This window comes from Corvus kubaryi, unplaced genomic scaffold (assembly GCF_017639235.1).
Source record: "Corvus kubaryi isolate FWS band 111438036 unplaced genomic scaffold, C.kubaryi_AGA036_p1.0 132, whole genome shotgun sequence".
Lineage (NCBI taxonomy): Eukaryota > Metazoa > Chordata > Aves > Passeriformes > Corvidae > Corvus > Corvus kubaryi.
In genome coordinates this window covers 7,941,124-7,960,092 of record NW_024580666.1, presented here as the reverse complement: position 1 = coordinate 7,960,092, position 18,969 = coordinate 7,941,124, and the positions used below count along the sequence as shown (strand labels likewise).

Here is an 18,969-nt window from a genome sequence, read left to right as displayed (position 1 = left end):
TAGCTTGCAAATGAGGAGTCAGTAGCCTCTTGGTACTATGCCTGCACTCTAGAAGGCTGTTTTTTTGAACATGTAGTTTCCACTTCTGAATTAAATACTCTTAAAATTTTTGTAGAATAAAACTAAACACATCTTTTATGAGGCTGTTTTTTTTCCTCTTCTTTCCAAGTTTAAGCTTATTGCAGATTTCTTTATTGCCCCTCACTTTGCTCTCCAGTATTTTTTATTTAACAGGTAAACCACCGATTCTATACAAATTATTCTCTTTAAATGGAGGAAAGAAAACTGTTGGTATAAATATGAAATAATAATATGTAACAACTGTTAGAAATATTACATGTAGAAACATGATGTGTCTCTGAAGCAGTATTAGGTTTCTTCAAAGGCCTTCTACTCTGGCTAGGATAAAACAATGAAAAATAAAATCTAGAAGGACAAGGTTACATAATGTCATGTGATATCTGATTTTCTGGGGTTTTTTTAAGATTCCTTTTTGATTTTGTATGGCACATACTGTACATATCTGTCTTAAGAATGAATTAACTTTTTTATCTGGAAATCAATCAGGCCACTGCTGTGAAAGATAAAAATTATTAAAGGTTTGCACAACTCCTTTTATGCTTGAGACATTAAAACTGAAATATTTAAAATAATCACTTATGAATGGAGAATCAGTCTTACATGTCATGAAGTGCTCTTTTCTTGCTGTCTAAGGGAAGGTGCTTTAAAGTACTTCAAGTGATACAAAATAAAAGCTAATTTGCTTCTAATGCTGTGTATTAATAGCTCTGCTTTCTATGTCTTTTCCCAATTGTGTATTATTGCTATCATTGGACTGTGAACAACAGCAGAACTTCAGAGGTAAAAATCACATTTCTGGAGTTTTCTTAATAGACACTGTTAGAAAACATGGTGAGACATGAGGTTTAAAAAAAGCCTGAAGAGCAGAAAATGTGTATAGACTTTGCATGTATGGTGTATTTTCCATTTGAAGCCTTTTTGTTCAGTGTTTGCTTTAGACAAGCCCATCCTTTTGAAACTAAGAAACTAAAGGGTATTCTGTATGCTTTATATGAATAAATACATAAGGGAAGGTTTGAATGGAGATGTAATTTCTGTTAATAGTTCAGTTTATGTAGCAGTAGAGGAAAAATAAAGCTTTTGAGTACACAGCTCTAGGAATAGAAACCAGTAAATTTTGAGGTAAATATAGTTCCAGAATAATTCCTCTGAAATTAATTTTGCTAATCGATTAGAAAATTTTGAGAAGAGGTAACAAGCCTAAAATGCTAAAATTACATGAATTTTGATACTGCAAACTGACCAATGTATCCAAAATACCCAGAAATTTCTATACCACATGGTTTGCCAAGAAACTCATCTTTATAGGTGCTTTTTCTGTTGATGGAATTCCATTGATCTTAAATGGGACTTTCCATTTTGTTATGGATATTTGTGTACAGCTTCTTTTGAAGAAAGAGACCTTTGTGAATACCAGAGGGAGTGCAGAGGGTGGGTTCATTTGCTTTTTTGGATCATCTTTTGTTGTTGCATCAGTAACAAACTGAAGCTGGTTTTATGCTCTGCAACTTGTTCTAGATAGTTTTGAGTGTCAGAACTGAGGAATATGTATGTTTGACAAATAATGATGTAGAGTAGTGCATATATGTGAAATCAGTGCAGCTGCTGTTTCCTAAACTTCTATCTTGCTGAAATTATATTCATTTACTCTTGCATGTTAGCTTCATAAGGCACTCATCTCTCCAGAAACATATACTAGATGAGTGGAGATAAACACAAAATAAAAATACTGGAGTAGTTGCAGCAGGGAATAATAAAATGTTGCAGCTAGGTTTTGGAGGGTTTAATTCATAATTCTGAGAAACCTATTTCTATTACTCTTGCAACTGCTTAAATAAATAGAGGTTTTCCAAGCAATGTCTAGTCAAGTTTGCTGGAGGAGGCTTTGATCTAAATAGAGGTTCTAAATATTTGACATAGACTTGTTAGCAAGACATTCAGTGACTTCCAGCTAATGAGGGAGGCCATCTAAAGCACACAGTTGCTGTTTTCTATCTTTGTACTGGGAAGCTGAGGGCTGGGTGCTCTACAGGAAGTGCAGCAAGCTTAGTCCTCAAGAAAGAAGAAAATAAGCATAATACTGCACTGTAAGTAAGCTGTTTAACACAATTAAAATCTAGTTGACACAATCCCAAAAATAACTGAATAATAGTATTATCTGCTAATGCTATTATTCTGCTACCAGAATGACTGAGTACATTGGTCCTTCCCATTGAAATGGAAAAGCCCTCAGGCTGTAGAACAGCCTTAAACCACTATCGTACCTCTTCATATGAATGCCAAAGAACTTGTTCCCACCCCAAATTAAACTTGCAAAAAACCCCATAACCCCAAAAAGTTGATTTATGGATTTGTCCTGATATTAGGAGTGTCCTCTTTGCCATTCTTTCCAAGAAGGCCACTAATGGCCGTTGTACATCCTGTGCTCCTCTGTAGAGCACCCTGAGAGTAGGTGCATAATAGCAGGGCTGACTCCTCCTTCTCAAGTACATTGACTTTAGAGCTCTGATAATTGCTTGCAGAATTCCCCGTGGGATAGGTCCTATTTACTGTCTTGCAGGTTTTTTATAGTTACAAGTGTAGGTGTAAGTCTTCAGTTGGCCTTTAAAGGCTGCGGCTATAAGGAAAGTTTAGTAAATGACAAGAACAATTCTTACAGGAAAATGACAAGCTGCTCTTAAGGATTCTGGATTTTGCTCAGAAAAACCCTCTATCAAGCTTTGGTGGATTTTGTAGTCTTCGACAGATTTTTGGAAGGCTGATGGCGGAATCATATCAATTCAGAAATAGAGCATGGATGCTTCTTATCCTTCCTTCTTGCTGGGCACCCATAAATTTCACACTCTTCTTGGCCAAGCTGCAGATGCAGAGTGTATATCCAGAGTTTTCTATCAAGGCTATTAAGGAAATAAATCAGTTATTCAAAACATTGGCTAATTTGGGAAGCAGAAGTCATAGCTATTGTATGGATTTGCTAATAGAGAGACCTTGTAGTTTTGTATTTATAATTAAAGTGGACAGATGTGGTGAGGATGAGGACGGATTACTGCATAACTTATTAGCTCATTCCCACTATTGTCTCCATGAACTTTCAGAAAGTGGTGTCTGGAGAAACTTCTTTTCTTTTGGAATACATCTTTCTGGCAGGACTAAATATGTATCTGTTTTCCAAAACCAAGTTGTTTTGGATTTATCTGAGAAGATTTCATTGGTACAAATCTCCCTCACTGGGGATATTTGAGAACCATCTTGATGCAATCCTGTGCAATGTGCTGTGGGATGATCCTGCTTGAACAGGGAGATGGGGCCAGATGACTCAGTGTGGTCCTTCCTAACTTGACCCAGTCTGTGAGTCTAAGATTTACTTCAAGCATGAAGTTGAATATTTGTGTAAAAGTGGTTTAAATAAGTGGTCAAAAGTTGACAAGGTAAATCATAAACTCAAGTGGAAATGCTTTGTACCATTGAATTTGATTTTGTCAGGCTGATTAAGTAATGTGTTGTTTTTCTTTTCTCTCGTTGCAGCCTGTGCTTTCCGTTACAATGGGCTCTCCTTTGTCTACCTCATCTACCTCCTGCTCATTCCTCTGTTTTCAGAACCCACAAAAGCAACGATGCAAGGTGAGAAGTTCATTGCTTCATTCTTCAGAAATGTCTGTGATGGACAGAGTACTTGCAAAAGCTTTGGTGTAGTAGAAGGTGAAGTCCTGAGCATTTCCCCCTCATTAAGTGATCTAACTTGTAATACATACTGTACATTCCCTGATGCTGTAGTTTCACAATATTCTGGCTTCGGTGCTGAAGGACTTCCAACCATGCTTGCCCCAAATTGCATCAGGGCCATCTGATAGCACTACTGGGCATTCCTTTTTATGGCATTATTTCCTCTGGAATACTGACGTGGGCTGGGTGAAAAATGAGCTTTCAGAACCCTCCCAAAGCTGTTCTATCATAGATTGTTCCCCAGGTCTGGATTTGTCTTTAATTATGAGAATTAAATTTGATGTCAAATTTTTCATTCAATTGTATTTTAGGTACTTATTTAAACAACTGTCATCCTGGCATTGTACCACTGCCTTAGTAAAAAGAACTCGAAGGGCTTGCTGTTAGAGATGACCAATAAATACATCAGGCATTCAAGCATTTATGTATCACAGACAGAGGTGTGGCATTCTGCCTTGTCTACAGCAAGAATGTAATGCTTCTGAAAGAGGTTCTGTACAGGCTTGCACAGTTGTTTACATATTTTAAGTTATAATGCTTTGATTGGTATAGAATCATAGAATGCTTAGGGTTGGAAGGCACCTTAAAGATCATCTGGTTCCATGGGCAGGAATGCCACTCCCTAGATCAGGTTGCTCAGGGCCCTATCTAAGCTGGCCTTGAATACTTCCAGGGGTGGGGCATCCACAACTTCTCTGGACACCCTGTTCCAGTGTTCTTCTGAGTAAAGAATTTCTTCCTAACATCTAATCCAAACCTGCCCTCTTTCAGTTTAAAACCATTGCCTGTTGTCCCATTACTATCTGTCTGCATAAAAAGTCCCTATTCCTCCTTTTTATAATCCCTCCTTTCTATAAGCCCCCTTAAAGTACTGGTAGGCTGCAATGAGGTCTCCCTGGAGCCCTCTCTTCTCCAGGCTGAGCAATTCCAGCTCTTCCAGCATGTCTTTGTAGGACAGGTGTTCCTGTCATTTGGTGGGGATCCATACCAGTAGGGTGGGCTTAGTTTATGTTGGCTGTGTAAGTATCCAGGAACGAGTTAAAACAGACCTGAAAAATAAATTAAGCAAGCATAAAAAGTGGGAAATCCCATGCTTGGTGAGGCTGTCAGTCATTTTTACAGGGGAATATTACAAGGACAGTGTAAGCATGGGACATCAGTAAATCTCCAGCTGTGAGTTAGAGTTTCCCTTAAAGGTGCTGAAGGTGGTAGTTGGCAGGGAAGCACTCACTGGGAATTTGGTTGCAGCTTCTCAGATAATACAAAATGACCCAACTGGTTTTGTGTTTTACTTTTGCTGCCCCTTCTGTGTGTGCCAGGAGAAGTGATTGACAGGATAAACAGAGTAATTTTCTAGATGCCAGGAATGACAGTAGAGAGACATACAAATTCTTTTCTTTTAGAGCCAAAGAAAGTCTATTGGATTAGGACTAATTCCTGGTGACTTGATAGAGTCATCTAGTTTGCATCACTGATGGTAGCAATCTCTCCTTGTAGGAAAATGCTTTCTTAGGGCTTTGGATAGTTTCCTCATATTGTGTATCATATTGCATTGCACTTCTCCTGAATGTCATGCTACATGATGTGTTTGTCTGAATTAATTTCTTATATAAATTTAGTATTTCTGAGTGTACCCATTTTGCCCTCTGTCCCTGTGACCTTTCTAAATTGTGTATGTGTATCTCTCTAAAAAGTATTGAGGGTTTTTTTTTTAATGTCCAGAAGATAGAAAAGAAATCGGAAATCTTTAAATACTTCTGCTAAAACCAGCCAAACCACCCGTTAATCAGAGTCAAAAAATAAATACATTAAATTTTACAAGTAAAACCCCAAAAAACAAACCCAGTATGCATTTATGTACTTTACTTGTACTTTCCCCCCTAATACTTCTATCACTCAAATAATATTTTTTCCTGAAATTCTACTTCTTTAGATTAAGCTTTTTTATTCTTTTGAACTTTCGAGTTTTCTACTAATCTGACCAACATTCCTATCTCTTGCTCCTATCTGTTTTCCCAGTTTGTCACATTGCACTTTACAGTTACTGAACTTATGAAACTTCTCTCCACCAAGCTTAAGGGTTTTACAGGATATAGAATTAGAAATTAATCTGAAATGGATGATGTCAGTCTAGATTAATTTAAATTTTGACAGAAACTTAAAACGGTAGAAACACTGGAGAAAACCTATTATAATCACTCAAATAGTTCAGATGGTGTTTAAAGATTAATGAGTAATTTTTTTCCTTCTTGTCCCCTTAAACATTTAATCTTCTTAAAAAGGTTAATTACTAAGATAAAGTAATATTAATTCTTAAACATGAAGATGTAAGGCACTGTCTCTGTCTCTGCTTTAGTTTCAAATCTAACTGTATTAGTTTCAATTCTAACTGAAGGATTTGTCTCCTATACTTGAAAAGAGGTTAGTATTTTACCTGTCAGCATCTTAAAAATAATACCTGAAAGTGAGGCAGAGACAACTGTGTAAAAAACATTAATTGCAAACAACATCTCTTGTCTCCAGGAGTAACTTAAAACTTGACCAATTTTTTAAGGGTTGCTAATGGGAACAGTTTCTGAGGCATTTACCTCTTTGCCTGTGTAGTGAAGCCCTGTGATTTCAGCAGTAATTTTTCTATATGAATTATCTCTAAAATCAGGAACTGACTTGTTACCTATTTCTCTGGGGATGACAAATACACAGTAAATTGTGCAACAGCCTAGTTTCTAATTTCTTTGATTGTGAGATTGTTTGTATTAGTGATATTTTTTCCTTTGTCTCTAATGTCTATTGCAGTTGTCTTCATCCTTAATAAAGGCTTGTATATGAGGTTTTTATAGAAATAATAAAACATGACTGCACATATAGGTCCTGTCTTGAGCCAATGGCTCATTTAACAGTACTAAATAACTTCTTTACACGGCTTTTTTTTTTTCCTGTAAGAGATGTGAGTTTACATTTAGATAGGTTTGATTTTCCTTTATTTAATTTCATATTTTCTGATTAATAAGACTCTGTAGCCAGTCATGATGTAAATGAAAAAAAAAAAAATGAGGGAGAGAATCAGTTAATTTCACATATGGACTAGGTTTTGCTCAGTCTGCTTATGTTAATGGCAAAAAGAATGGGTTTGCTTCTGAATTAAGATACTGCTCAGGATGACAAAATTTTTATCTCTGTTGGAAAAATGAACTTGGCACAGCACTCAGATCAGTAAAATATGTTTTTAAAATGTGTAGATTGATAAAATGATGAACTATAATCCAAAAAATTGTTAGTTGAGTATTATTCTGAGTGTGGGTGAAACCATGGTAAAGAAATGGAACCGTGGAATTTGTTTTTCGGATATTAAAGTGTTTGCAATAATCTGCACAGAACTGTAAGATGCAGAAGAGTTGCAGTTACAAATTTGGATCACCAAATATAGCTGAAGTTTTTTCAGGAGAGAATTGATCCAAGCGAATATGGGAAAAAATTTGTTGTACACAAACATTATTTTGAATTTCATATGTGATCTATGTGCACTCATCAATTCTCCAATCCATCTGTTTTTTTCCAGCAACCTTTTTACACTCATCTGCACTCATTTTCTTGAGTTTCACACTAACTTTAAGCATCTGACTTGAGACATCTGATTTAGATGTTCAACTTAGGAATTGGGTAAACCTATATATTTACTCAATAGAAGATGGGTCCTAGTGATAGAGCTTAGAATTGACCATTTAAGCCTCCAGTGAGTCCAAATATCTTAAATTAGAAGCATAATTTTAGACCTCACCTACACTACAAGGTATTCACACTTCTGAACAAAATAAGGAGCTTAAGCAAATACTGTTATGTGATACTCACAAAAGAGAAAAAAGATGGTTAACCCCTTAATTGTAAACTCTTGCACTAAAAAAATCACAGTTGAATGGGTTTTAGTAAAAGAGAAAATAGTACTTTCTATATTACTAAATAACCTGCTCTGACAAAGCTTCAGCTTTAGCTTTTCAAACTTTCCTGAATGTTGCTACAGAATGAACTGCTGCCCAAGATGTGTATGCAGAAACCACCTGAAAATAACTTGAAAACCCAAACCAAAGAAACCAAATCACCAATTTTGAGAGTTTAACAGAATTTCTCTCTAATCAGACCTGCTAAAACATGTCCTATTGGTAGCAAATGTTATAATTAAAGCTCTATCAACAAGGAATGAAGCATGTGAAAAATACGACATCCATGCATTGGAGCAGTCTGTCATGTCTGATACTGTGGAATGTTGATGTTTGCAATCTTACGTGTCCTTCTCTGTTTCAAAGCTGTGGAAAAGATTCTTAAACTTTTTAATCTTTTCTATTTAAGCCAGCTCTAATAATTTTCATAACACAACAATATTATTAATAGGATTTGATGGAAAACACAAATAATGGAGCTAATTTGGGGCTTAAAAACCAAAATTAAAACCAAAAATTAAAACCAAAATCTGTTTTCCTTAATTATCTGCATACAGAATGAGTTGCTAGGTTGGAAATACAAATTTTGATTTTGGATAAACCTGTTTGCATGGTTTTTGTTGCCTGCTTTGAATAGAAATTCAGTCGAATGTGCATCTTAACTTACAAGTATTTACTGCATCTGTCTAAGGAAATGTTTTTAGTTCAAGCAGTTGGAGTTCATGACTCATTTTCTCATAATGCTTATGTCACCTACTATTAGTATATTTGAGGCATCATAGTTAGACTACTTCAAACAGAGGGTAACTGCCCACCCAGCTGCACCATCTGAAAGTGCAGCAAAAATACAGATGCTTTGTGTGCATCTGAGGTGTCTGATTGAAACCCTGTTCACCCCTGCGAGGGGCAGAACCTGTACCTGTTTACTTATTTCTAATGGTGTTGATGAGCTGTACAATGTATTTTTTTGTTCTTCAAAACAGTTTTCTGTCATGTCTGCCAGACATTGGACATTGACAGACCACAGACCCTGTCACATTCTGATCTCATTATAAATTAAAATGTATGAATTGGTTGCACTGAGAAGGGATGTGTTTTAAACCATGTTTAAAACATGCATTTCAATGAAAAAATCTTCATAAGTTTGAGGGGTACAACTTGAGTTTTGACCTGTTCTTTGGTAGATTTACAATACTCTTTGGTTGATTTAGATTTAGGTGTATGTGATTTTGAGAAGGGTTTCACCCATATTTTACCTGTGTAACCACAAAGATGATTTGTTCCTTTCTTGGAAATGATTTATTACCTGTTATCCTTAAGTAATCAATAGAAAGTACTTTTGGCAATAATAGAAATGCTGATTAAAAGGGTGGGAGAACTCTTTGGGATGTCTTTGAAACCACTGAGTTTCTCTGTACTAGCCCAAAGCATCAGTATGAAGATATTTTTATAAGTTAGAAAATGCTTTTCAGCAATAACACACGGGATTTCTACTGGATTGGGCACATGTTTTCTTTTGGAGACATGCCAGGCTGCTATGTAAACATCCTTTGTCTCAAAACACTGCATCTCAACTAGGTTTCTCTACTCCCAACATTATAAGGTATTCTCTTGGGAGTGAACAATGGGGTGTGTTATTTATAATCAGTGGGCCAAATCCAATAAGAAGTACTTGTTCATGGAAGTTTTGGCAATGTAAGAGTTAAAACGAAGTGATACCTTTACATTAACCACCTTCAGAAGTGCTCTTGCCTCTTAAGAGCCAGTGAACCTTTCTGTTCCTGATACTGTGTGCTTTCTCACTATTTAGGACCAAAACATTTTCTTAGGAAATGAATTAGAACCCCTTTCAACTAAGTGAAAGTGAACTTGCAAGAAGCATTGGACTGACAGTGTTGGGTACAAGAATCTAGGATCTGTCTTAAGTTGCTGGGTGTGATAATAAATACTCGTGCCTTTCTCGCTGCCTCGTAATGCTGTTCCCAAATGGGATATCCCACTCTGAGAATGGAGACTCCAGCGCCTGAGCTGTTTCACGTTTTGGCTTTCACAGAATGGATTGTAACCAGGGATTCACAGTAAGTGGTTGATCAGACGATGTGTCACCCATTTTCAGTATCATGTTTTATATGAGTGCTGGCAGTGCTTTTGGATCCAGGTATGGCAGAAACTCAGCAGCATATTGATTGAAGACTTGCAAGCAAAGCAAAGCCATCAGAGCTGGGACAAGAATGCAGAAGTCAGGAGGAGAAAAATAACTAGAAATTTTTTTAACTTGCAATTAAGTAATTGGTATGGGCTTTTTTTGGTGTGGTTATCAATGACACAAGCCTTCGGAAAGATTCAAATGTAGAGGAAGAGAAGTGGGTCTTCAGAGGGCAAAAATTCTTCAGAAGCTTTTGAAATAAGGTGTTTGGAATGAGACTGGTGTGGGGTTTTTTTGGATAGTGGTGGAGATCATAAATGATACGAGAAGAAGCCATTTTAAGGAAGACTGACACTATCACAAACTGTTTTCATTGCAGAAATGAGCACTTATATAGTTGCATTAGATTTTGTATTATTTAATTTGTTTTAAAGCAATATTTCTCCTTATATGTTGAATGTCATTTGGTTTAGGGGGGGAAAAAAGGAAATTTTCATTGGTCTGGAAGTGATTTCTTCAGTTTTTTTAATGTTTTAAGTCAATCCCAAGCCTGTCCTCTGCCCTGGTGATAGTCAGCTTCGGACTGAACACGCCATAGTTTAATTAGCATTGTTTAATTTAACTCCAGCAGTGACTAAAGAACTAGAGCCAAGACCAAGCTTCCTTTTTACCCTTAAATATAGGTAAATTCAAATTTATTACATAGAGGAGTCATTTAGAAGTGCAGATAAGGAATTTTTGTTCTTGGCAGTAAGTTTGAAAACAGTGTGTTTTTTCCTCCCCTATTCATTGAGCTACATGCAACACCTAAATAATATCAATTTTAATTTATACAGCTTCTGAAGGTTACTTCTCCAGCTGTCCTTTCTGTTGTTCTTTCTTAAAATAATTGAAAATTAGTCAATTTTCTTCCTTTCCAGGAAGGATGTGCAAAATAAAAGTGTTATTATTGTATTTGGAAGGTGAAAGAGTGCTGAAATGGGAATGTACCCTAGAAACAGCATGGTAGATTAGGGTAAATTAGTTTGCTTTGAGCTAGCAGTCCTCCTATCTAATACCACTGAAGTGTAAGTAGAAGTTTCTGCCGTGAGTTTGAGTGAGACATTTCTGCCATGAGTTTGAGGGAGACAAGTGCAGAAAATGTGGTTTAGAACCCAGCTGTGGAGTTGAGCACTGACAAAAGCACTTTCCTGAATGTGCTCACGTTCTCAAATTTGGGATCTAATGTATGCTTACTGTGGTTGTGAAAGGATTTTAAACTCATTTTAAACCTTGTGTCATGTTTTTAAATTGAGTTAAATAATGAAATTATGAAAATGTGTTTTACAAAATCATATAAAAGTAGCAGCATCTTAGACTGTAGAATATGATTGAATGTGCGTCATGTAGTCCTGCATTCCTAATTCTGATTAGCCAGGCCACTAATTGTGATGGAAAGAGGGTCGTGCTGAGTGTGTGGGGACAACCAGACTTCAAGAATTTGTTTTCTCCTCTTTGTCGCGACGCATGAATTTTTCTGACTTAAATTGCCTTTTTTCTTTTTAGTGTGTTTTGTATGTAAATGATTAGAGAAGTCTTAGCTTCTTTTTGTTGGTTTTAATGAGAGCTGCTTTTTATTTTTGGTTCATTGGCATAATTTGGCAATTTTATGTGCATTACACACAGCAGGAAGCATGACCTCCATCCAAGTCAGGACCCTTCTCCTGCCCTTTTTTTCCTGCAGTAGGAATGGACCAGCTCTCACAAGCTTCATTGTGATGATTCTGAGACATCTTGACCGATCTCTGTCGAAAGTTGTGATACAGAGATAAAAGGGAATCGAAAATGTTTACGGTGATGTAGCTTTTTAAATCCCTACTTCATCCCTAACCCTACCTTATTAGAGCTTTTTAGCTCTGTTAATCAGTGAGCAGATTGGAGAGAAGCTGGAGGGATATTGTTGAATCCGCATCTATAGTAGAGTAATTTAGAAGTCAAAATTACATTTCAGGAAGAAGGTAGGAGGTTGATAAGATCTTGGCCCGAGTCAGATAATACTAGAGGAGAAAAGCAACATGCAATTTTTATGGTCTACTATAAGTTAGAGGATGAATGATCCTAAAAACCATACAGCCAAATATTTCCCTAGTGCAAACAACTCCTTAAACAATTACTGACTTGTGAAGAGTCGGTGTTATTTTAAAATTGGGTTTGGAGGGACTACGGACGTCAGAGAGAGTTAGTCATCACTATTCTCATGATCCAAAATTAACAGAAAATAATCTTTAAGGTTTTCTTAACCTGAAGTGCAACATAAGTTTAGGGAAACTGGATAGTGACTGAAGAGCTCAAGCATTTGGATGTGGTGACATTTTCTAGTAAAAAATGCAATAATCTTTCTAGGACTCCCATCTCAAGCATGAGTGGCTTTTAGAGGTGAACTCCAGACCTAACTTGCTGAATAACAACTCCCACCAACAACATTAGGAATAAACAGAGTTTGCAAGGAATGAGTAAAAGGGGAATAATCTTCAAGGTCAGAAGTGCTCGGATGAAATAGAATTTGCCAGAAGTCAAGCTGAGTTAAATTCTGCCAAGGAAATTGAAACAAAGAATAAAAATGTATTTATCCATATGAATATAAAATAATGAAAAGCATGGCTCACAATAGGGATGAAGTAGGAATTAAATATCATCTGGATATGCCCCAAATTTTAGACAGGGCTGTGCACTTGAGTTTTGAATCAGGGCAATACTATTAAAAACAGAGACAAAGGCTAAAGCACTTCCTGGGAAAGAGGCTGGGAAAACTACTGTATGTGAAGAAGAAGTAAGACCCAAGGAGTTTAAATGTTCTAAAGATTGTATTATCTCCCTCCTAAACCTGAGTGTGATACCCTAAATTGAAGAATGAAAATATTAGCTCAAATACAGAAAAAAGGGGGAAAAGCTCCTGCATGTGAATTCCTGTGATATGAACTCCTGTGAACTTTTTTTTTTTCAAATTTTGGTATATTTTCGTAAGAGAAGAATAAATAAATATCTTGAGGCTACTGGAAAAAAAGAGATTAAATGAAAATGTCTATTCTAAAATGGGGTTGTGCTAAGCAACTTAGATAATACTTTGGTAAGGTCAATTCAGATTGAGTCCTGAGAAGGACTGTGTGGTGACTCAAAGAAAGATGCTAATGTACACAAGTGAGAAAGAAACAACACATCTCATATCTTAAAATAGAGTTCCTACTTTTTCAGTCTGCAAAGGGAAATCATTGCTTTGGATTTGGATTTGAGGAGAAGAAGGACTTTTTGGGTTAAATGAGGATGCTCTCTAGAAACTGTGGGTGCATGGTGGACCATAGATAGTTTTCTAGGTTTCAAGCTCCTAACGAACAGAGTGAGCCTAAAGACCCATGTAATTTCAAAGTGGAATATGATCCTTTTATGAACCAGAATATATCCTGTGATGATGGGAAGTAGAATAACCCAACTGATGCCTCTAAACCCACATTACTCAAATTGCTTGCTCAATGTCTCCAGAAAACCTGTATATAAATGGTAAGAGTCAGATGGTTTGTAGAGGTTTTCTGTCAATGTGTTGAGTAGTTTGGGGAGGGTTATTGGGTTTATTTGCATTAGGCCGAATTAACAGTTGCTGGCTTGAAACTGTCTGGTGGTTTGGTTAAGGAGACGGGCAATGTTAGAAGATTTTGGAGCATTACTGTGGTCATCAGAACTGTTTTCAAGAGTTCAACAGTCAGAAGAACTGTGAGTTGTCTTAGAGGATTATGCTTGGGTTTGGAAAATAAAAGAGTAAAAAGAATGTTAAACACATTTTGGGCCTCCCCGTTCTCATCTCTAATACTCCTGTATGTTAAACAACCAAATTTTATCATGCTTTCATACAGGAAGGGTACCAAAAGCCAGTAAACTATTAGGTATGTGTTTTATTATTATGGTTGACCTGTAGGTGAGAGGAATGCCAATAAAATCATGGCAGTTTTTTAAAAGCAGTGCAGCTGTTCCCATTCACTCCACTTCTCTTGCCTTGTTTCAAGGCAGTCATGTCCTGAATCTACCACACCAGATGACGTCTGAAGAAGCATTAAGAAGTGAGCCTTGGACTGTGTTAGACAGCAAGGCAGGTGATGGCATTAGCTTGACTTCTCATTGCACTGTCTCAGCACCAGCTTTTTGCCATGAATTACTCTCTGGTAGTACCAGAAATCTGTCCACTGAGGTAGACACTATTTCTTTAAAATTCCTATGTAATTTATTTTTCTTCTGTATTTTCCCTTCTCATTCTACCTTATTTTAAATAGGTTCTCGCCAGCAAGATATTTGCTCCTCAAGTTGAGTGCTGAGCATGGATTTTATTTTCTTTTACTCTGAATTTCATCCTCACACATGGAAAAGTATGCACTTTTGACAGGAGCTTATTATGACAGAAAATAATACTGCTTTTAGAGCACAGTAATTGGTAGATATTAGGCCTCTTTTATCAGGTTTCATAGCTAAGCCTGACTTCCTGTGGATGCTCCCATGTCTATAATGGATTTGAATCCAGCGTCTGCATCCCCAGGAATTTGGGAAGCCTCAAGTAGAAATCTAGATTGGTGTTAATTCTTTGCAGAGCAGCACTGTACTTTCATGTCATAGTGAGCCTCAGAGACAATCGTCTTCGTAAGAATACTGCAGTTTTGTATTTTTTTCCTTCTCTTGAAATCATCTACCTTCCTTTCCCCTTGTTAGTTTTATGATTTAACAGATCTGTTTCTTGGTCACCTGGTGCAGTGATCTGTGCTCCAACTGCTTTGCTCCTTTCATGAGCACAGAACTACCCTTGCCAAGTGGCTGAACAAGAAACTAGGAGGGTGTGATGCATAAACACTGATTATGAACTGGTTTTTTTTACGAAGGATTTAGGAGTTAAAGGAGAACTGGGTAGCAAAGTCTTGACTGTTCACCAGTTGTATTTCTGATTGTTCTGAGAAATCATTTGGTGCTGCAGTGATACAGGCCCTGGCATCTTCAAGCACATCTAGACAAATGTCTGTGTAGTTTGTATAGATGTGGTACTCCACGCAGCCTGAGGCCTTTATGGGCAAAGAGTGAATGCTGGATTTGGAACTCATTCCTGAAGACAGGAATATGGAGCTGCTGTTGTCATGGAATCATTGAGGTTTGAACAGACATTTAAGATCATCAAATCCAACTGTAGGGATAATCCTGGTGGTTAGTGCCTCTGGGGTGCCTTATCATCTATCCATCATCTGACTGGAAGGTGCTTCTCTTAATTTCCCTGGTTTTTGCAGCACCAGTCACCAACAGAGGCACAATTGACAAGGAAAGTTTTCAAATCATTGGCAATAGGTATGTGGAAGAAGAATATCCCCTCCTCCTGCTATCTCCATTCTCTGAAATGTATGCAAGCTGGAGTTGCAATCACAGGGACTGAGATTTCAGCAAGAAAACTGCTCATTTGCAAGCTCTCACAAAGCTTGGATTAAATTTTTCGTGATAATGGCTTTTGTCACTACTGGTTATATTTGAGTGACATTTAATGTGAGTTGGACTTATTAGTAAAATAAGTAAACAGCATTCAGCAGGCTGCTCAGGGCTGGAAGGGGGGAGAGAATGTATGTGTGGAGCAGGAGGCAGGAACAAGATGCTGATTCATTTGTCTTTACATGCCAAGAGCAGCACCTAGCTGACAATGAGCAAGAGGTTGTCCATCAAATATTTATGATGGGGACATTTCAAAGGGCTTTTAAATGCCCACACAAACATCACTGATCACACAGAGGACAAAAGTTTTTGGAGTGTTTTCTTTTTTCTTTCTAATGATGTATGTGTGAGGGCTTATCCTGCTATTTCAGTTGTAGCTCACTGACATTACGATGAGAGTGAGATGCCACACATACTTTAAATTGAGTGGGCTTTTTTATCAACACAGAAGAATAAATTGTGCCTTCATAGAAAGCACCCCTTTTTGAGTTCAAGGATATTTAGCTGGTCATATTTTGCTCACTGCTTTGATTTCTGCAACTTCCGTGGATCTGGTTTATTGCATCTGTCTTAACTAAAGAAATGTTTTCTGGGAAATAAATAGTTCCATTACAAAGATGTATTCTAGTGAGCAGCTGTTCCACTGTAATGGGAGCCTTAATTGAAAGGATTATTGCAGCAAAACGTTTCCTAGTTGTTTGTCTTGGATGATGATTCTTGGAGAAGGACACAATATGGTAGCAAATTCTAAAAAAGAATGATATCTGGTTTGCTTTCTGCTAGATTTTCAGGGTAGCTAAGCCTGAAGATCAGTTCACTCCCTTGGGACCAAATCTGCTGACCTTATTTAGGGAAAACTCCCACTAGCAGTGGGAAATTTGCTTCTGTAAGCAGTGCAGGAAGTGCCCTGTAATATATTAAGAAACCAAGTAAGCCCATAAGAAACCAAACAAAAGGCATTTAAAAGCATTCCCATTACTCTCGGAGAGAAGGAAGCAGAAAATTAATATGCACATGCTCCCTAATTAGCATTTAAACTCTGGTCTTAATGAGATTTAGAGGGAGCTGTGAACTCTTGAAAATGAAGCTGTTGGTGCAGATGCAGAGCTAGGTGTGCAGTTTCTCATTACCCAAATGTTTCTGTTCTGCCTCCGGATGAAGCGGGGAACTTTAAAACACATCCTCCTCCCCACCAGCAGATTTGTTAACATCCTGTTCTAATTCAGAGCAGAGACCTGAATCTGGTTCTCCTGTATCCCAAGTGCTCTTGGCTAACAGTGCCTGTTTGTTATCCCTACTCTTCTTCAAATCCCTCTCCCTAAATTTTTGATTATTCTTGCAAAATGGAGCTGCTACAGTACTTGATGCTCTCTCAGCATCCCCACAGTCACTGCCCTCATCCAAGGGAGTTTGAGAATCTCAAGCTGCTCAAGGTTTTCTTGAGTTGTGTGACAGCTTCATGTACTGGGCTTGTGAATCTTGTGAAATAGTAGCAGAAACCTCATAGAAACGTATCTCTTCCCAATCCACTCTCCAATGCCCTAGCTCTCCATCATTCCTCATGAAATGTTCGTCATCATCATCACCATCATCATCATCATCACCACAGTCAGTACAAAGACAGTGTCTATTAAATAGATTAATTTTGCTTTGAAGAAATTTAAAACTCATTTAGGTGCAAACCACCAACTTTGAATGTTCTATTTTTTAAGAGAAAATGTAAACCCACAAAGCTTCCTTTATTATCTTGTTTTCATATGTAACATGCATGTCTCCGTTTGGTGCTGTTTGTCATTGTAAGAAAAACCACCATGATGCATTAAGTGTGTCTGATTTAAATAATATTTGAAATAATCATAACAGGGCTTAGTAGATCTTTAGAAATCCTCACTTTTTCAGACCATTTCAGTATAATCTTGCTTCACATAACTTGGCCAGGAAAATAAGTTAAATCTCTTCTGAAAACTCTCGGTGAAGAAGAGCTTTTTTGCAGAACACGAACCAGAAAGACAGGGAATGAAATTGTCATCACAGCTCTGCAGTACTTGTCTGGATTATATTCTATAAATTTGCACAGAAGAACAACATTAACAAGTAAAACAAATCAGATTTGGTAAGTTTGATAAACAAAACCCTTTAAGAACTGAGAAAACATTTTTCAGCATTCTACTGCTATTTTCATTCAGTTTATGAAAAAAGATTGATTGAAGGAAGGAGGAATAACATATGTTTCACTGTGTTAAGTTGGGGGAATAAAAATAATAATAAATATTAAAAAAATAAGTAATAAAAATGGGTGAAAGGACAAGGGAAATTATAGAATTTTGTTGCCAAAATTTTATTTTTCTTTTTATTAAATGTTGTTAAGACTATTTTAATAAAGGTCGGGGTTTTTTTCGTGGGGGGAGTAGTTGTGAAGAGGAATTCTCTACTATCCATTCTGATAATGTGATATGATTCTTGTTCAAGAATCTAAAGGAATTTATTCCTACTCTGATTTTTTTCCCTTTTTATTGAGAGATATAAAAGAAAATATAACAAAAAATAATGGAGTAATTCAAGTCACACACAGAATGGTGTCATGTAAATGAAATTATAAAATAAACAGTACCAACAACACACAGTCCTTCAATTTGTACTTCATTTGAAAAACTCAGTCCTTTGTAAAAACAGTGAATGAGTCTGGAAGGAAACACAAGATTAGTTAAACTTACCTTTTAAATCCTTTCTTTGTTAATTCATAAAATTCTGTGGCAAAGCTGCTGAGGTCATTGCCTTCCCCTGTCTCACACAGGGCTCTAACAAATTCTGAGCCTGTTCTTTAATTGATCTTTCTGGGTGCCCTGTGATTAAATTCTGGGAAATTACTAAACTATGAGTCACGTCATAAAAACTAATTAGTGGTTGGTTGACAGTTTGTCTCCCAGCTGAAGCCTCCAAGTTTCTCTTAATGCCACATCAATATATAGGTTATTGCTGGCAAATGGCTTGGGTTTAGTTTGTAGAAGAATGTTGTACAAAGTTACAAAGTTTATGTTGGATAGTGCTAACACTAAAACAGCTTTGTTTGAATGGGGCATACTGTCCCTTTTGGCATCACTTCACTGGTCCTAATGCATATTGAAGCATTGGGGTGAGGGGAGAAGACAAGCTTTTGAAAAGAAAACTTTTTAAAAAGAAATTATTTGCTATTGAGGTTTGGTTTTGATGCAGCTTTGTCCTTCAGCAGCTGCCTTTTGCCAAGATCAGAAGCCTGGTAAGGAAGTTCCTTCTGCAAGGTGGCACTGTTGTGTGCTCTTTCAGGGCAGTCCCTTTTTCGTCCTCCTCTCCATGAGGACAAACAACAGGAAATACACTGCAGCAATTCTTTGGGGTCAGATTCTGGTACACAGTGAGGGGAGCTCCAGGCTGGGAAAGGAAGACTCTTACCTTGGATGGGGCTTTGACTTTTTGGTTAATTGGTCCAGTAGGTTTGAGTATTGCCTGGCTTGATATTGTAGGTGGTATGCTGGTAATATGCTCCGGGGGGGTGACCTTGCTGTGTTAAGTGTATATCTTTCAACAGAGAAACAGGGCTGGAGAGTTTGCAGTAGGAAATAC

General features: G+C 37.1%; 1 protein-coding gene across 5 annotated transcripts in view; it reads left to right on the top strand.

The window, feature by feature from the left end:
- PIEZO2 (piezo type mechanosensitive ion channel component 2) overlaps positions 1-18,969 on the top strand; it is a 290,923-nt gene that overhangs the window by 47,139 nt on the left and 224,815 nt on the right. For all 5 annotated transcript variants that reach the window (XM_042031628.1, XM_042031618.1, XM_042031647.1 and 2 more), the window contains exon 2: positions 3,607-3,702. In XM_042031628.1, coding sequence (XP_041887562.1) covers positions 3,607-3,702 — 96 coding nt within the window. The remainder of the gene's footprint in view (positions 1-3,606; positions 3,703-18,969) is intronic.